This window comes from Rhincodon typus, chromosome 25 (genome assembly GCF_021869965.1).
Source record: "Rhincodon typus isolate 14 chromosome 25, sRhiTyp1.1, whole genome shotgun sequence".
In the NCBI taxonomy this organism is placed as follows: Eukaryota; Metazoa; Chordata; class Chondrichthyes; order Orectolobiformes; family Rhincodontidae; genus Rhincodon; species Rhincodon typus.
The window spans coordinates 7,151,581-7,166,822 of NC_063356.1; the positions used below are offsets into that span (position 1 = coordinate 7,151,581).

The 15,242-nt window shown below is 41.4% G+C and overlaps 1 protein-coding gene across 1 annotated transcript in view; it reads left to right on the forward strand.

Moving 5' to 3' along the window:
- The window catches only part of dstyk (dual serine/threonine and tyrosine protein kinase), an 86,201-nt gene that overhangs the window by 28,345 nt on the left and 42,614 nt on the right, over positions 1-15,242 (forward strand). Inside the window, exon 3 of the mRNA XM_048611805.1 lies at positions 5,463-6,153. Coding sequence (XP_048467762.1) covers positions 5,463-6,153 — 691 coding nt within the window. The remainder of the gene's footprint in view (positions 1-5,462; positions 6,154-15,242) is intronic.

The following is a 15,242-nucleotide window of genomic DNA, read 5'->3' on the forward strand; positions in this document are numbered from 1 at the left end:
TCTATTTCAGAGCTCCCTTCCATCTCCCCATTTCTGAAGAAGGGTCCCGGCCTGAAACGTCAACTTTCTTGCTCCTCTGCTGCCTGGCCTGCTGTGTTCCTCCCGCTCCGTACTGTGTTATCTCTGACTCCGTGATCGGCAGTTCTTACTATCTCTGAGTGAGTTATAACTCCTTCCACAGTCCTTGGTTTAAGCCAGACCCCTTCCCAGTTTGGTCCACAGTCAAAAAAACAGAAAAATGTTTAGCATTTATAACTGAGTTATCAGTTAGAAGACCATTGCCTGTTTCCTTTTAATAACCCCCTGCTTCACCTTGAAGGCTGCAGAGGCAATTAAAAGGGGCTTTCAGACTGTAAGAATTGTTAAAGAACAAAAATGGACCAATACCCTAATGTAAACTTGAAATTGCTGGCTTGTGGTTAGTGACAAATTTTATATGGTTTATAAAGTTATTTAATAAAATCAGTGATTTGTAGCAAGTCTGATAGTTAGTAGAAAATGTGAAGTGTGGATTCGGTAGAGCTGAGGTACAGCACAATTACAGTTTGGATGAAATGCTAATTATTCCTCTCCATGGAGCTTGCCTGACCTTCTGACTTTTCAGTCATTTTTGATAGTCATTAACATTTCAAACATCTGCAATATTTCGCTTTTGTCTTGTGGGAAACCAGTTTGTTCACAGCAAGCTCCCGCCAAGCAGCTATGTGCTAATGATTAGGAAATCTGTTTTCTTAGCATTGACCTGCTACATAAAAACTGGCTAATGCACTGTTGACATCACCCCACTGTTACTGTTTCAGATAGTGCTCTAGGATCACTTACGTCAACCTGAGAAAACAGCTGATGGTCCAGATAAATCTTTCATCTGAAAGAAAGGAAGACCGAAATTGCTGTCGTGAAAGAGGCGGATATTTTGGCTTGGGACCCAAATCCAAGTTGTTTTTTTCTGGAGATTAACTAACGTAGCAAACAACAATTGAAATGTGATCGAAAGGTGTACTCAATGTGCATTGCATGTTTTGTTTCTGTTTATTTGGGCTGCTCAGCATTATTAGCCCAAGAAGGTAACTAACTCAACTCTAGTCGTGCAGAGAAATTGTGCCAAGACACACAATCAGTCTTGTCATAGAAATCATGGTTCAGAGAATTAGTTCAGTAATGTTTCTGCAAAGTTGTTGCCAGTTATAATTATTCCAACAAACCTGTTGGGATTTGGATGAAAGAAATTGAATTAACAATTGTCCTGGAGTGGTTCAAGTCCAGGTACAGAAGTTCTCTCCATTGAAAATAGTTCCTTTTTGTGCACAAATCATCCCAGATGAGAAATTTTACTGTGATTTCAAACTTGTCCTGTTTACCAGTGTGTAGTTCAAATATTAGTTGGTCTAAATAAAATTAAGTTTAAAATATTCTTTTCACTAATTGTTGTTGTCCCACTACATTGACTACAGTCTGAAGCAAGCCTTGGAGGGTTAATTTAGTCTTCACTTTTCATATTTTCATCAATTGTAGGTTTCTCCAAAACTTTTCCTCCTCCAAAGACTTAACCGCCCTTTTTTAAAAAGATTCTTCAAGACACTTTTTTTCTTGGATTGTTGATAATTAGTGGGTACAGTTTTTTTTAGGAATTTTTTAGCTGAGTCCTTTGTTATTACGACCTCAAGTACCACATTTTCATCTCCTAGAGCGAGAATACTTTGCTGTCACCAGGCCTTCGTTCAAGTTCAAACTGCAGTGCAATTTGACTTGTACAATACATTTATCAAACTAGTTTATAGAGCATTATAATGCCATAAAATGTCGCAAGGTACTTGCAAGCAACATTATCCAGTAAAATTTTGACACTGAACCGCAATGAGGTAGCCAAATGTTTGGCCCAAGTTTTTAAGGAAAATCTTGAAGGAGAAAGAAGTAGAGAGATTTCATGGGAAAATTTCAGAGCTTGGGAGCGTGGCAACAGAAGGTGCATCAGGCAAAAGTGGAGGAATTAAAATTTATGTAACGTAAAAAGTCCAAGATCTTGGAGGCTTAGAATACCTTGAATATGGGGACGCACAAATATAGAGCTGCTTTGGCTTGCTGCCATGCCTCACAGGCTTCAGGATATGGTCAGCTGAGGTTTGGTTGAGCTCATGTTTACGGAGGCGAAAGATCAACAAGGAAACTCTTGAAATATAATGCAAGGACAGTTGTGAAATCTATTGATCTTTTCAAGCTCCGGCTAACTCTGCAGAATGCTTTCGTGTAATGAAATATTGGTGACAATGGTGGTGGAGTTGGCACGAATGTGTTAAGAAAGAATGAATACCTAAATGTAAAGAATTCTGGTTTATGGTTATTCTGCAGTACAGAACTCGGGTATTGCTGAAAAAAGACATTTTGTAGAAACTTTTCATCTTGCACTCATTAGGGCAGTTTTGAAAATACTACCTTTAGAGGAAAGCAACATTTCAATATACTGAGTGCTAATATGTTGGCAAGTAGACTCTGGAGGCATTGTAATGGAGAATATGCCTGTTACCTAATGACTGGTAGTTTTGTTTAAATGTTAAAGGGAGGCTAGCTCTGGTCAGCAGCCACAGTGAGGAATTTCCTCAGAGGTCTTTATGGGCTCCATCCTGCATTCAAATTTACATCTGAAATGGAGCAGTCAAAAGAGTTCTTGTTCCATGATAATCTAATTTAGAAATGGACCAGGGTGTTTTCTACTGCTATCTACCACAAGTCTATCTTCATTGGTCAGCATGTGTATAGCGATTCCTAACATTCTACATGATTTAAGATTGGCCTTTTCGTCAACCACATCAAAATGGCCTGAGCCATTTATTTACTACTGAGGTTGGGCACATCCAAGCCGTTGTGCGTATAATGGCTACCCTGATCAGATAATTTCTTACCATAATCACCAAACAGAGATGGCCAACAAATGCTGGCCTTGGTTGGTATTTGTTTACTGTATTTGGGCATCGCTTGGCTTGCTGCCCATCGTTTACTGCCCATTCGTAACTATTTTTGAAGGCAGTTGAGTCCACCACGTTGCATTGGGTCTGTAGTTATATATAGGCCAGACCAGGCAAGAATGGCATAATTCCTTCACTAAAAGACATTGTATCAAGGGATATTTGATTGTTGACAGTGGGTATATTGTTGCCATTAGGCTAGCTTAATTATTCCAGATTTTTGTTGAATTCACGTTTTGCCACCTGCTGTGAGATTCAAAACCCGTGTCCTCGGAGCACTAACATGTGGCTCTTGATTACTAGTCCGATGACATTGCCACAACACCATCACCTTGTTTGCCACTGGCTTTGATCCTATCAGTGGATAAATTGAAAACTGTTCCAATCAGCAAGCCACAGTCTTCCAGGCTAGCACTTGAATTCCGTGTCCGTTATGTGAAGAATAATGTTTGGGCTGGAAGATATTTCGAGTTGAGCAAGAATCTGAGCTTTCGTCAGAGGAGGAGAAAGTTGGGCATGTGGAAAATATAATTTTACAGAGAGCAGGTGAGAAATCAGAGCTTCTGAGATCCTGGTTCTTGTTCCCTTTTGTGGGTTTTTCCTTTTCATTTGTGCCACAGTACATTGTGACCATGATGCTCAAAATAACTAACATTGAGCAGCTGTTTCCTCATTGTACTACTTGGTGCAATCAAATGTGCAAAATCAAATCTAAAGCTCATGCACTGAATGTTTTGAAAACGAAAGATGCTGGAAATCGCAGCATATCAGGCAGCATCTATGGAGAGAGAGCAAGCTAATGTTTTTGAGTTTAGATGACTCTTCATCAAAGCCGACCAAGTGTTAGCATCTACACTAATTTGCTCTTGCATTGAATGGTTGTCTTACCTTTCCAAGGATGTCTGCTCATGCTCCCATGCTGCCCTTGTCACACGAGGGCAAAGTCTTATCCATAATCAGTGGAATGACAGCAAAGAATGTGACGCCTGGTAGTTAGTCCTGAACTGAGATGACTCTCTCTCCTTGAATTTGCTTCCTGTAGTTTGATAAATATTTTTCAGCATATAGAACCCTTTTGTGAAATTATTTCAGATTTTGCTTTCGTCGTGCCCTTAGTAGGATTTTCTTTGGCTGAGATGGGCCGCAGAGTATTTTCTCCCCATTCCCTTTATTTTAGGCTTCTTAACGTATCAATTTTTGACTTTAGCTCCTGTGCATTGTCTGTGAAAGTTTAATTGTGTTGTGTTGCGGGTGGTATATTAATGTAGATTCTCTGCTTTAATTTAAATTTGACATGAGGAAAAGTGGCAATGAATTTATGGGTGAGGCCATCAGAAGGACTGCATTCATATAGCATCTCCAGTCTCAAAGTACTGAACTTGCAGTGTAACAGTTATGCATATATGGTGTATTCAAAAAAGCAGTCATCAAGTAGCGCACAGTCATTTGTTTAGTGATCGGTTGATCTGGTCTTGGTATCAAACTCTTCAACTGCCTGGCTGAAATCCAAACTCTGAACCAAAGCTTTGTCCAGTGGCATGTTGGTGAATGAGGCTGCTGTTTTCCTAGCTGGGTCCAGTTTGCTATCTTCATTCAATCCATCTCCAGATGCCCCCTTAGGTTGTTGAGAGATGGAGAATTTGTGTTCGCTGTTTGAGAGCCCGTTAACTGCTCCATTACAATATGCACTTTCTTCCAACTCATCTGTGTTGGCTGTACCTGCCATTAGCTTTCTCCTTGCAATGCTGAATCCTGGGAACATGTTCTCAGTGCCTCCAAGCCAAGATGTGCATAAAATACTTAGTAAGCATTTGGTACTTGCCAGGCTAGTACTGTTCCCTGACTGGAAAAAAAAATAAAAACAAACTCAAAAACAAGAACAGAAGTTGCTGGAAAAGTTCAACAGGTCAGGCGGCATCTGTGAGGAAGAGAAATCAGTTAACGTTTAGAGTCCTGTGACCTTTCAGAACTGTTCTGAAATGAACCCAAGACATTAACTCTGATTTCTCTTCACAGATGTTGCCAGACCTGCTGAGTTTTTCCAGCAACTTCTGTTCTTGTTTCTGATTTACAGCATCTGTAGTTTTTTCTAGTTTTTAATAAAAACAAGCTAGCAGTTGTACTGAACTTTTCATTACTTCAGGATATCCAAATGATTTATAGAGTGCAAAGTAAGAAATGAGAGCTACTTCGATACACAGCATGCTGTTGAAAAACAAAAATATAATATTGAACGTCCAATTTGGTCAGGACATTACTGGTTGTCTTTGAGTAGTGCAGTGGGATATTTAACATCCAACTTAGTGACAGATCAGATCCTTTGTTCAACATTCAAAAGACAGCATCTTTGACCTGGATTCTCTGAAAACTGTCCGAAGATGTCTGGTTTGATTTATGTTCTGCCTCGTCACTGGATCAGGCTTTGACTCTGAGGTGAAATTAGCACTGAGTCACAGCATGGGGGGCTTGATTTTGTTTCTAACCATTCTTTATCTGTTCCAGGAAATGGATATTCTCGTCCTTCCGTGCCATGAAACTGGAGCTGAAGGGGGCAAGTTTGATGACTGTTGGCGGCATTCCCTTCCAATTATTGTCTATGCCCTCAGTGAGGATCGTTTCACAGCCTCAGAAGAAAGTGAGCTGCAGGAGATGAGGCAACATTCCTTGCCAGTTTTCTTCATAAAGGTACCAAAACACCTGAGCGTTCTCCACCCAGACTGTCACTCCGGTCCAGACAAGGACCTCCCGGTGAAAAACTTCAAGTCTGAAAAGGAAAAAAGCTATCTTTATCGTCAGCTAACAAAGTTGGACTTCCTGAGTTCCAGCATTGGTGGGCAGTCCAACTGTAGCAAAGCTCAAAGCACGTTGGTAGAACACTTCGAGAAGTTTCGGCAGCTTGGTATCTTTGCAAAGCAAGTGGTGCAGATGCACCTTGTGGATGCAGCAACTGTGCTGAACGGTGTCCATTGCCGATGTTTGGACATCTTCATCAACCAGGCCTTCGACATGCAGAGAGACTTGCAGATCACTCCCAAGAGACTGGAGTACACCAGGGACAAAGAGAATGAGTTGTTCCAGTCACTGATGAGCATAGCTAACCGGAAACAGGAGGAAATGAGAGATATGATCGTTGACACCCTCAGCAGCATGAAGGAGGAGCTTTTGGAAGAGGCAGCAAACTTGCAATTCAAAGGTGAGGTTGTAATGTCATTATTGTCTTTTTGGTTTAAACACAGCAGGAAGCTTAGTAAAAGGATTGTTTTTGTCTAAGTGGGAATGGGTAATTCATGTTTGAGTGGTCCAATTGAGACAGTGGCTCACCTGTCCTGTTTGATTCTGTACAGATCAAATAACAGATTAGATTCATTGCTATATTTTCAAGTAACCTACTAAAGAGGTGTTATTACACAACCGAGGCAGGTGGGATTTGAACATGGGCCTCCTTGCCCAGAGTTAGAGACACTGCCATTGCACCACAAGAGCCCTTCGTAACAGTTGGACTGTAATTTGAAATGGGCTGTTTACCATATTAAGCAACTATACCATCCTGGAAACATGCGCTTGAGGGTTGGCAGGCAAGTGGAATTAAAATTGCAGTTTGATTGCCATGAACTTTCTGTTTGACAGAGGCAGATTCAAGGAGCCAAATGGCCTACTCCTTTACATCTTTTGTCATTGACTCAAACAACACTGACATAACAGTCCAACAAATAACTCCATGTGAGATCTTTCCCACTGCTTTTTATAGACATTTTGCCTTTGAATGCTGGACGTTGCCAGTGTTGTTTTCTCTGTGTAAAATGGACTTTTGTTTTCCAGGTGGTTGTATGCAGATTTTGCTCTCAGTTCAGAGATCATGGTGGAAATGTCATTGTTTCTAAGAATAGAATGAACTAAAAATAGTAGCCTCCTAATCCTACCACCACCAGTGAACAGTCAGGGAGGCAGTTTAGATCTCAAGGTTTTGACCAGATTTGTAGCTTGGGTTGTGGATAAGTTTGTAGATTTGCTCACCAAGCCGGTGTGTTTGGTTGCAGACCTTTCATCACCCTGCTAGGTAACATCAGTGCACCTCCAGTGAAGTGTTGGTGTTTTGTCCCACATGATGTTTATATGCCTTGGTTTGCTGGGGTGGTTGGCATTACTTCTGATTCTGTTTTTCAGTGGTTTGAACTGAACCTGATATACAATGTGTTTGTTGATGGAGTTCTGGTTGGAATGCCAGGCCTCCAGGAATTCCCTGGCATGGCTGTTTGGCTCGTACTATTAGGGATGTGTTGTCCCAGTCGAACTTGTGTTCTCCTTTGTCCATGTGCATTGAGACCAGTGAGAATCGGTCATGTCTCTTCGTGGCTAGTTGGTGTTCATGTATCCATATTGTCAGTTTTCTTCCAGTTTGGCCTATGTAATGTTTTTCCATAGACCTTGCATGGTATTTTGTATATTGTTAGTTTTATTGGCTGTGGGTATGGGATCCTTTATGTTCGTCAGTAGCTGTCGCAAGGTGGTTGTTAGTTATCAGGGCAGCCCACAAACCAGGGGTTGGAGTAGTCTTATGGTCATCTGTCAACGCAAGAACAACGGGGAACTCCAGACTAACGTGTATAGAAAGACCACACATACAGACCAGATAGTTAATTTCTGCAGCAGCCACCCCAATCCCTGTAAACGGAGCAACATCAGGACCTTAGATGACATTATTCAAATGGGCCACAAGACATTGCTGCAATCCGGAATTACGCAAAGCTAACAGGAGCACTTGTACGGAGTTTTTAAAAAGGAATGGATACCCAAAAAGCACAATCCACCGTTATTCCGTGACAGACCACAACAAGAAGACGCAACATAGCCAGACACACTAATCACCCTACTGCACCCGCAGGACACTTCAAAGATGACCACAAGATGACTCCTACCTCTAGGTATTAGGATAGCACACAAACCGACAACCACCCTGTGACAGCTACTGACGAACATAAAGGATCCCATACCCACAACCAGTAAAATTAACCTAATATACGAAACACCGTGCAAGGATGTGAAAAACATTACATAGGTCAAACTGGGAAAAAAAAACTGACAAGAATACATGAACACCAACTAGCAACCAAGAAACACGACCAATTTTCACTGGTTTCAATACACATGGGCAAAGAAGGACACAAATTTGACCGGGACAACACATCTGTAATAGCACGAGCCAAACAGGTGCCAGGGAATTCCTGGAGATCTGGCATTCCAACCAGAACTCCATCAGCAAACACATTGAACTGGACCTGATATACAAATCACTGAAAAACAGAACTGGAAGTCATGCCAACCACCCCAGCAACCCGAGGCATATAAATAACAAGTGGGACAGAACACCAACACTTCACTAGAGGTGCGGTGACAAAACATCTGCAACCAAACACAACAGTTTGGTGAGCAAGTCTACAACCAGTTTAGATCTTTTACCTTCTCGGCACTTAGCAACAAGAGGGACAGCAAGAGCAATGAGCAGCCTCTAGTAGAATACAGTTCCGCATAAATGTACAAAGTAATGCAGATGTAGTCTAAGGAATGGTAGATTGGTTGAGGTGAGAGTCCTGGAACAGCTGTAGAGGTGTTTAGGAAGCAGTATTGAATGGTTCGAGGTGGAATGACATGTCACCAGGACTGAATAATCAAGAGAAGGAATGACTGAGTGAGAGGAAACTGGTCAAAGTTTATTCGCAGACAGAGCCTTCAGGATGCTTGAGTGTTGCAGAAAACCACTCTGCTCTAAGTGCTGATCATTTTTGATCATGGTTTTATGATTGAAGATTCCTCCTTGAAGTCAAAACAGCTTTGTGGCAATTGTGAATTAGTTTCCCTCCAGCTGTTTCAGAAGCTGCCTTTCAAAATTGCAGCATGTCAGTGCTATACAGCCAATGAGGCTCTGCTGAAAATTCAGCTGGTATGCAGATAGCAATCTCCCACTAATAGCAATGACGTAAATAACTGTTGACCTGTTTTGTGATTTTTAGTTGAGCCGTACTATTAGCCAAAGTACCAGGATAAGTTTTACAGACTTGGAATGATGCTGTGGAGCATTTGTGTTGTCTTCTCCAATCTCTGTAGGAGATTATCAGTAGGCGTGATTGCTGCACAGTCACTGTCAATATAACACCTTGTCTTCACTTGAAGTGCCCTCCATCTTTTTGTATGATGCTACCATTGTGCTGAATGGAATAGATTTAGAACAGCTCTAGCAATTTAAGATTGGACATCCATGAGGTGTGTGGGTCATCATAGCAGAATCACATTTGATTACAATCTGTAACCCAATGGACTGGAATGTCTCAGTACCTCCAAAGGGATCAATCCTGGTTCAACTAGACTGCCTTTTACATCAAGGCTACATTTGACCGTGTAGTATCAAGGTGCCGAGCAAAGTTAGCACCAGTGGGAAACAGGGAAAATTGTGAGCTGGTTCGAATAAATAAAGACATCAACCAGGCTTCCTTGATCACCTCACATCATCCATTTATTATATACAAAAATTATTCTTCAAGTCTGCTCAACATCTAATATGGGTGGGCAATAAAACTGTATCACCCTTAATCTGCACGCCCATTCCCCCCCCACCCAAACCCCCACAAGAGAAAACCAGATCAATCTCTGCAAAGATGACATTTTTTAAAAAGGCAAGAGGGGAAAAGGGAAAAACACCTGTGTGCCTATGGCCTGGAAGGGAAAGGTAGAATCACAGAATCCCTACAGTGCAGAAAGAGAACTTTCACCCCTTTTTTTGGAGTCTGCACCAATCCTCCGAAGAGCATCCCATATACTCCCCCACCCTATTCCCATAACCACATGTTTCCCATGGCTAATCCACCTAGCTTGCAGATCCTGGACACAATTTTAACCGGTGCATCTTTTAGATGGCTTCTAACGTCTAAGTTTCCTTTTTTAAAAGTTTTTACCTAGCCTATTTTTCTAATCAACCCATTCAGAGATGTTGTTATACACCTCTGGAGCAGGTGGGACTTGAACCCGAGCCTCCTGTTAGGTACGCTACCACTGTGCCACAAGAGGGGCCCCTTAAAGATTGAGTTGGAAGCAGGGCACTGCTGAGTTGTGAATTCAGTCTGTTTATTAACCAGGTGCTTTAACGCACTACATCATAAAACTACTCATATTACTGAGATGAGCTTTCAACTCCAGACACTGTGAATAGAGTTTAAAATTCCATCATCTGCTATAACAGGATTTGCCCCGTCCCCGTTGCATTAGACTGGGACTCTGGATTTGTAGTCCAGTGACAATACCCCTATGCCATCACCTGAAGCTGAATTGCTAACGCATGTGGATTGATAAATTATCGAGTTCTGAATCTAATCAACTTGCAATCAAATTGTAGTGATTTAGTCATCGTCCACTACTTCAGATTTTACCAAGCAGATGGTGTTTCCAAACAGGAGTATTTCAATTGGGTGCCCAGAGATGACATTTTAAGAAATAGGATTTCAGGAGAGAGACTGCACTGACTGCAGGGTCTGTAGAACAGAGTTCTAAGATCAGAGGAATTGCTAGGCAACAATTAGCAGAGGTCTCTAGTTACGTTAAAGCTAGGTTTTTCCAGTAATTACAGCAACAGACTCCACCTCCTGAACTTTTTGACATCTGTGCTTATACCTTTTTTTTTTGGTAAAAACAGGTGACCTACAGCACACATTGAACTTTTGGTTTCAGCTTCCAAGAAGTCGCATGGTAAAAATCTCCTTAAATTAGATAATGTCCAAATAGTCCAGTATTTGCCACATTATTGGAGATGTTTATATTGAGGTCAATGTCAATTTGCAGCAAGACCTGGATAATGTCTACGTTTGGGCTAATATGTGGCAACTAACATTTGTGCCACGCAATGCGCAGGCATGAGCAAGCTGCAAGGAGAAGAGCCAGCCATTGCCACTGAACTTCAAGGGGCATTACCGTTGCTGGATCCCACACAATGAATATTTGTGGAAGTTAGCATTGACCAGAAGCTAAATTGGGCCAACCATACAAAGCTGTGACGACAAGAGCAAGTCAGAAGTTAGAAATACTGCAACAGGTAACTGACCTCCTGACTCCCCAGAGCCTGTCCGTCATCTGCAAGGCACAAGTTATTAATATGATGGAATGCTCCTCACTAGCAGGGATGAACACAGCTCCAACAAGAATCAAGAAACTTGACACCATCCAGAACAAAGCAGCCCATTTGACTGGCACCACATCTGTCACCTTCAACATTCATTCCCTCCATTAATGACTCTCAGTAATAAATGTGTACTGTCTACAAGATGCATAGCAGAAATTCGCCCAAGTTGGTTCAGTTGCATCTTCTAAACCCACAACTCCTTTCTTCTAGAATGACAAGGGCAGCACATAGGTGGGAATCACCACTTGCAAGATCCCCTCCAAGATGCACAACGTGCTGATTTAGAATTATGTCAATATTTGAAGAATGCTGGGTCAAAATCCTGCTTTAATAGTACTGCGGGTGTCCGTGCATTACAGTACGCCACTGACTAAACTTGCATTAGTTGTTTGAAAGGGGTCAAGTATGCGAAATTGAAGTGACGTCAGTGCTTTGGCAATGGAAGATTACAAACTCATTGCAACAGATTAACGAATCCACTCTGAAGAGTTTGCAGTTATAAAAGAGTATTGAGAAACTTTACTACGGTTTCTATTAGAACAGAGGAAGCTAGGGAGATTTCAAACCTGATGTCCCAGCAAGCATTTTTTTTCTTAGACACCATTATGTGGTGCCAGTCAAATGGGCTGCTTTGTTCTGGATGGTGTCAAGTTTCTTGATTCTTGTTGGAGCTGTGTTCATCCCTGCTCGTGAGGAGCATTCCATCATATTAATATTAATCCATTAGAATGGATTAGTGGACCTTTTATGACCTTTTAATGTTAGCAATATCGTGGTGCTGAGACTTCCAAATTAATTGGAATCAATTCTAATGATTTATTAGTGAACAAATGGATGCCTAAGTCTTCACATTAGACTTTGGAGCAAAGAACAAGTTAGAACAAAATACTCTGAGGCTGTATGCGCAATTTTTTTTCTAATGCTCCTGTATTGAAATTTCACTTAGACTCGTGCAGACCACCACCGTGTGGTTATCGGCATCACTGCAAGAGCTCTAAAATTACTGGCCCAGCAAGAATTAACAACAATTTGTCTTCACATAATACCTTGAACATAATACATGCCCAGATACTTCAAATTTGACACTGAACCACATGATAATATGAGGATAGTTTGTCAAGCGTTTTTGTATAAAAGTTCAGATTAAAGGAGTATTTTAAAGGAGTAGTGGTAGAAAAAAGGCTTGTATTCATTTAAATGTCAAAATATTTGATAGGATTTCGTTCATTGAATCACTTCGTTATCAACATTCACTGTTGTTCAGAGAGAAAAATGATTAGCCTTCAGATGTTGAGACATTATCATTTGACTCCCTTCAAACTATGGTTGAGCAGGAACGTTGGCCCACTGGATTACTGCTCATTAAGGATTCCAACAGCATTATTCTGTGTCCTGCTGAAGCAATAGAATAGAAAGTTTTTTTTAAAATTGTTAATGCCTCAAATGGCTTTGCACATTCTAACTTCTGTTAGAAAGGTAAAATTGTCACTAGTATCTAAGTGCCAGTGGTCTAATATGGACGAGTACATGGCACTGAAGTGATTTTCGATAACTTAGTGATAAAAGCTTCCACATGCCTACAATCCTTCCTGAGAGATTGAAGATTTGCTCTTTCTTTGAGCAATCGGCGAAGTGCGTTGCTCAGGTAAGTGGCTTAGAAAATTGCCTAGGCCCAGCATCTTGGCAATATGCCAGTCCTGTGCCTTGCATTTGCTGCAGGTATTGTCCATTTTGCAGCAAAAACCAAAAGAGCTGCCTAGCTGGCAGCATACTTCTTAAACCCTCCTGTATTGTCTGTATTGCTTGGTCAGGTAAGTGTAGACAGCTGTGCTCTGTGACCGTGACTGAACAAAGGTGTTGCTTTGGTTGTCCACTTCATTTTTTTGTTTGGCTGCTTCCAGCAAATTCTCCTGGTGTCCTGACCAATGTTTATCCTTAGATCACTATCACTGTTTTTTTTTTAAAGAGGAATCCATGAAGGAGTATTTTGTTTCAATATTTTTTTGGAATTATAGTAACTCATAAGATGTTGAGTAACAATCTCATTGTGGGAACTTGCTGTGTTTCCTACAGTGCAACAGTGATTACACAGCAAAACTACTCCATTGGTTTTGGAGGTCTTTGAGTTGTGACATGTGCTGGAGAAATGCAAATTGTTTCTCTGTTCTTGCTAGGAACAGTTGTACCTTTATGAGAACACTCCCAAGTTTCTGATTTCAGCCATGCCTCATTTCCTTGCACAGACAATGAAAAAGTCGTTTACTGTGCTAATGGGCTCCCTAACCTACAAATAATATCACTTGAACACACTGACTCTAAATGTCATATTAGAAGCTCAGTATTATCCACCTCTGGACAAGAATCTCAAAGTAGTTTTGACACTGAAGGAGGCCATTGTCCCCATTTAGGCTGCGTCAGATCTCCAAATGAGTATTTCACTTAATACCCCTTCTCCCAGTAATGCCGCACATTCTTTATTTTAAAATAATTATGTAATTGCCAGCCTTGATTGAACCTCCCTCTGTCTCTCTCATTCAAGCAGTGCATCCCAGACACTCATCAATTTTTTGGAATGGTAAAGTCTTCCCTCATTACTTGGGAAATTCTCTCTTCACCTCTGAAAGATCAAACCCAATAGATTTAAGGGCTTAGCTTAATTTCAGTCATTGCTTCAAATTAACACGAACATCTGGCCTTCAGCTCTTGAATGACTCTGGACCCGTTATAAGAACATAAGAACTAGGAGCAGGAGTAGGCCGTCTGGCCCTTCGAGCCTGCTCCGCCATTCAATAAGATCATGGCTGATCTTTTCATGGACTCGGATCCACTTACCCACATTCTCACCCTATCCCTTAATTCCTTTATTGTTCAAAAAAAAACTACCGTTTTTTTTAAAAAGCGTTTACTGAACTAGCGTCAACTACTTCACTGGGCAAGGAATTCCGTAGATTAACAACCCTCTGGGTGAAGAAATTCCTTCTCAATTCAGTCCTAAATCTGCTCCCTCTAATCTTGAGGCTATGCCCTCTTGTCCTAGCTTCACCTGCCAGTGGAAACATCCTTTCTACTTCTATCTTATCTATTCCCTTCATAATTTTATTTGTTTCTATAAGATCCCCCCTCAATCTTCTGAATTCCAATGAATATAATCCCAATCTACTCAGTCTCTCCTCATAAGCCAACCCCCTCAACTCCGGAACCAACCTAGTGAACCTCCTTTGCACCCCCTCCAGTGCCAATACATCCTTTCTCAAGTAAGGAGACCAAAACTGCACGCAGTACTCCAGGTGTGGCCTCACCAGCACCTTGTACAGTTGCAACATAACCTCTCTGCTTTTAATTTCAATCCCTTTAGCAATGAAGGACAAAATTCCATTTGCCTTCCTAATTACTTGTTGTACCTGCAGACCTACCTTCTGTGATTCATGCACAAGGACACCCAGGTCCCTCTGCATAGCAGCATGCTGCAACTTTTTAACCATTCAAGTAATAATCCTTTTTACTATTACTCCTACCAAAATGCATGACTTCACATTTATTTACATTGTATTCCATCTGCTAGACCTTTGCCCACTCACTCAATGTATCTATGTTCCTCTGCAAAGTTTCACAGTCCTCTGCACACTTTGCTCTGCCACTCATCTTAGTGTCATCTGCAAACTTTGACACCCTACACGTGGTCCCCAACTCCAAATCATCGATATAAATTGTAAATAATTGCGGTCCCAACACTGATCCCTGAGGCACACCACTAGTCACTGACTGCCAGCTAGAATAGCACTCATTTATCCCCACTCTTTGCTTCCTGCTAATCAACCAATCCTCTATCCATGCTAATACTTTACCCTTAATGCCATGCATCCTTATCTTATGCAGTAGCCTCTTGTGCGGCACCTTGTCGAAGGTCTTTTGGAAATCTAGGTACACCACGTCCACTGGGTCCCCGTTGTCCACCTCGCTCGCAATGTCTTCATGGAATTCCAAAAGATTTGTCATGCAGGACCTGCCCTTCATGAACCCATGCTGCGTCTGCCCAACGGGACAATTTCTATCAAGATGCCTTGCTATTTTTTCCTTGATAATAGGCTCAAGCATCTTCCCCACTACAGAGGTTAAGC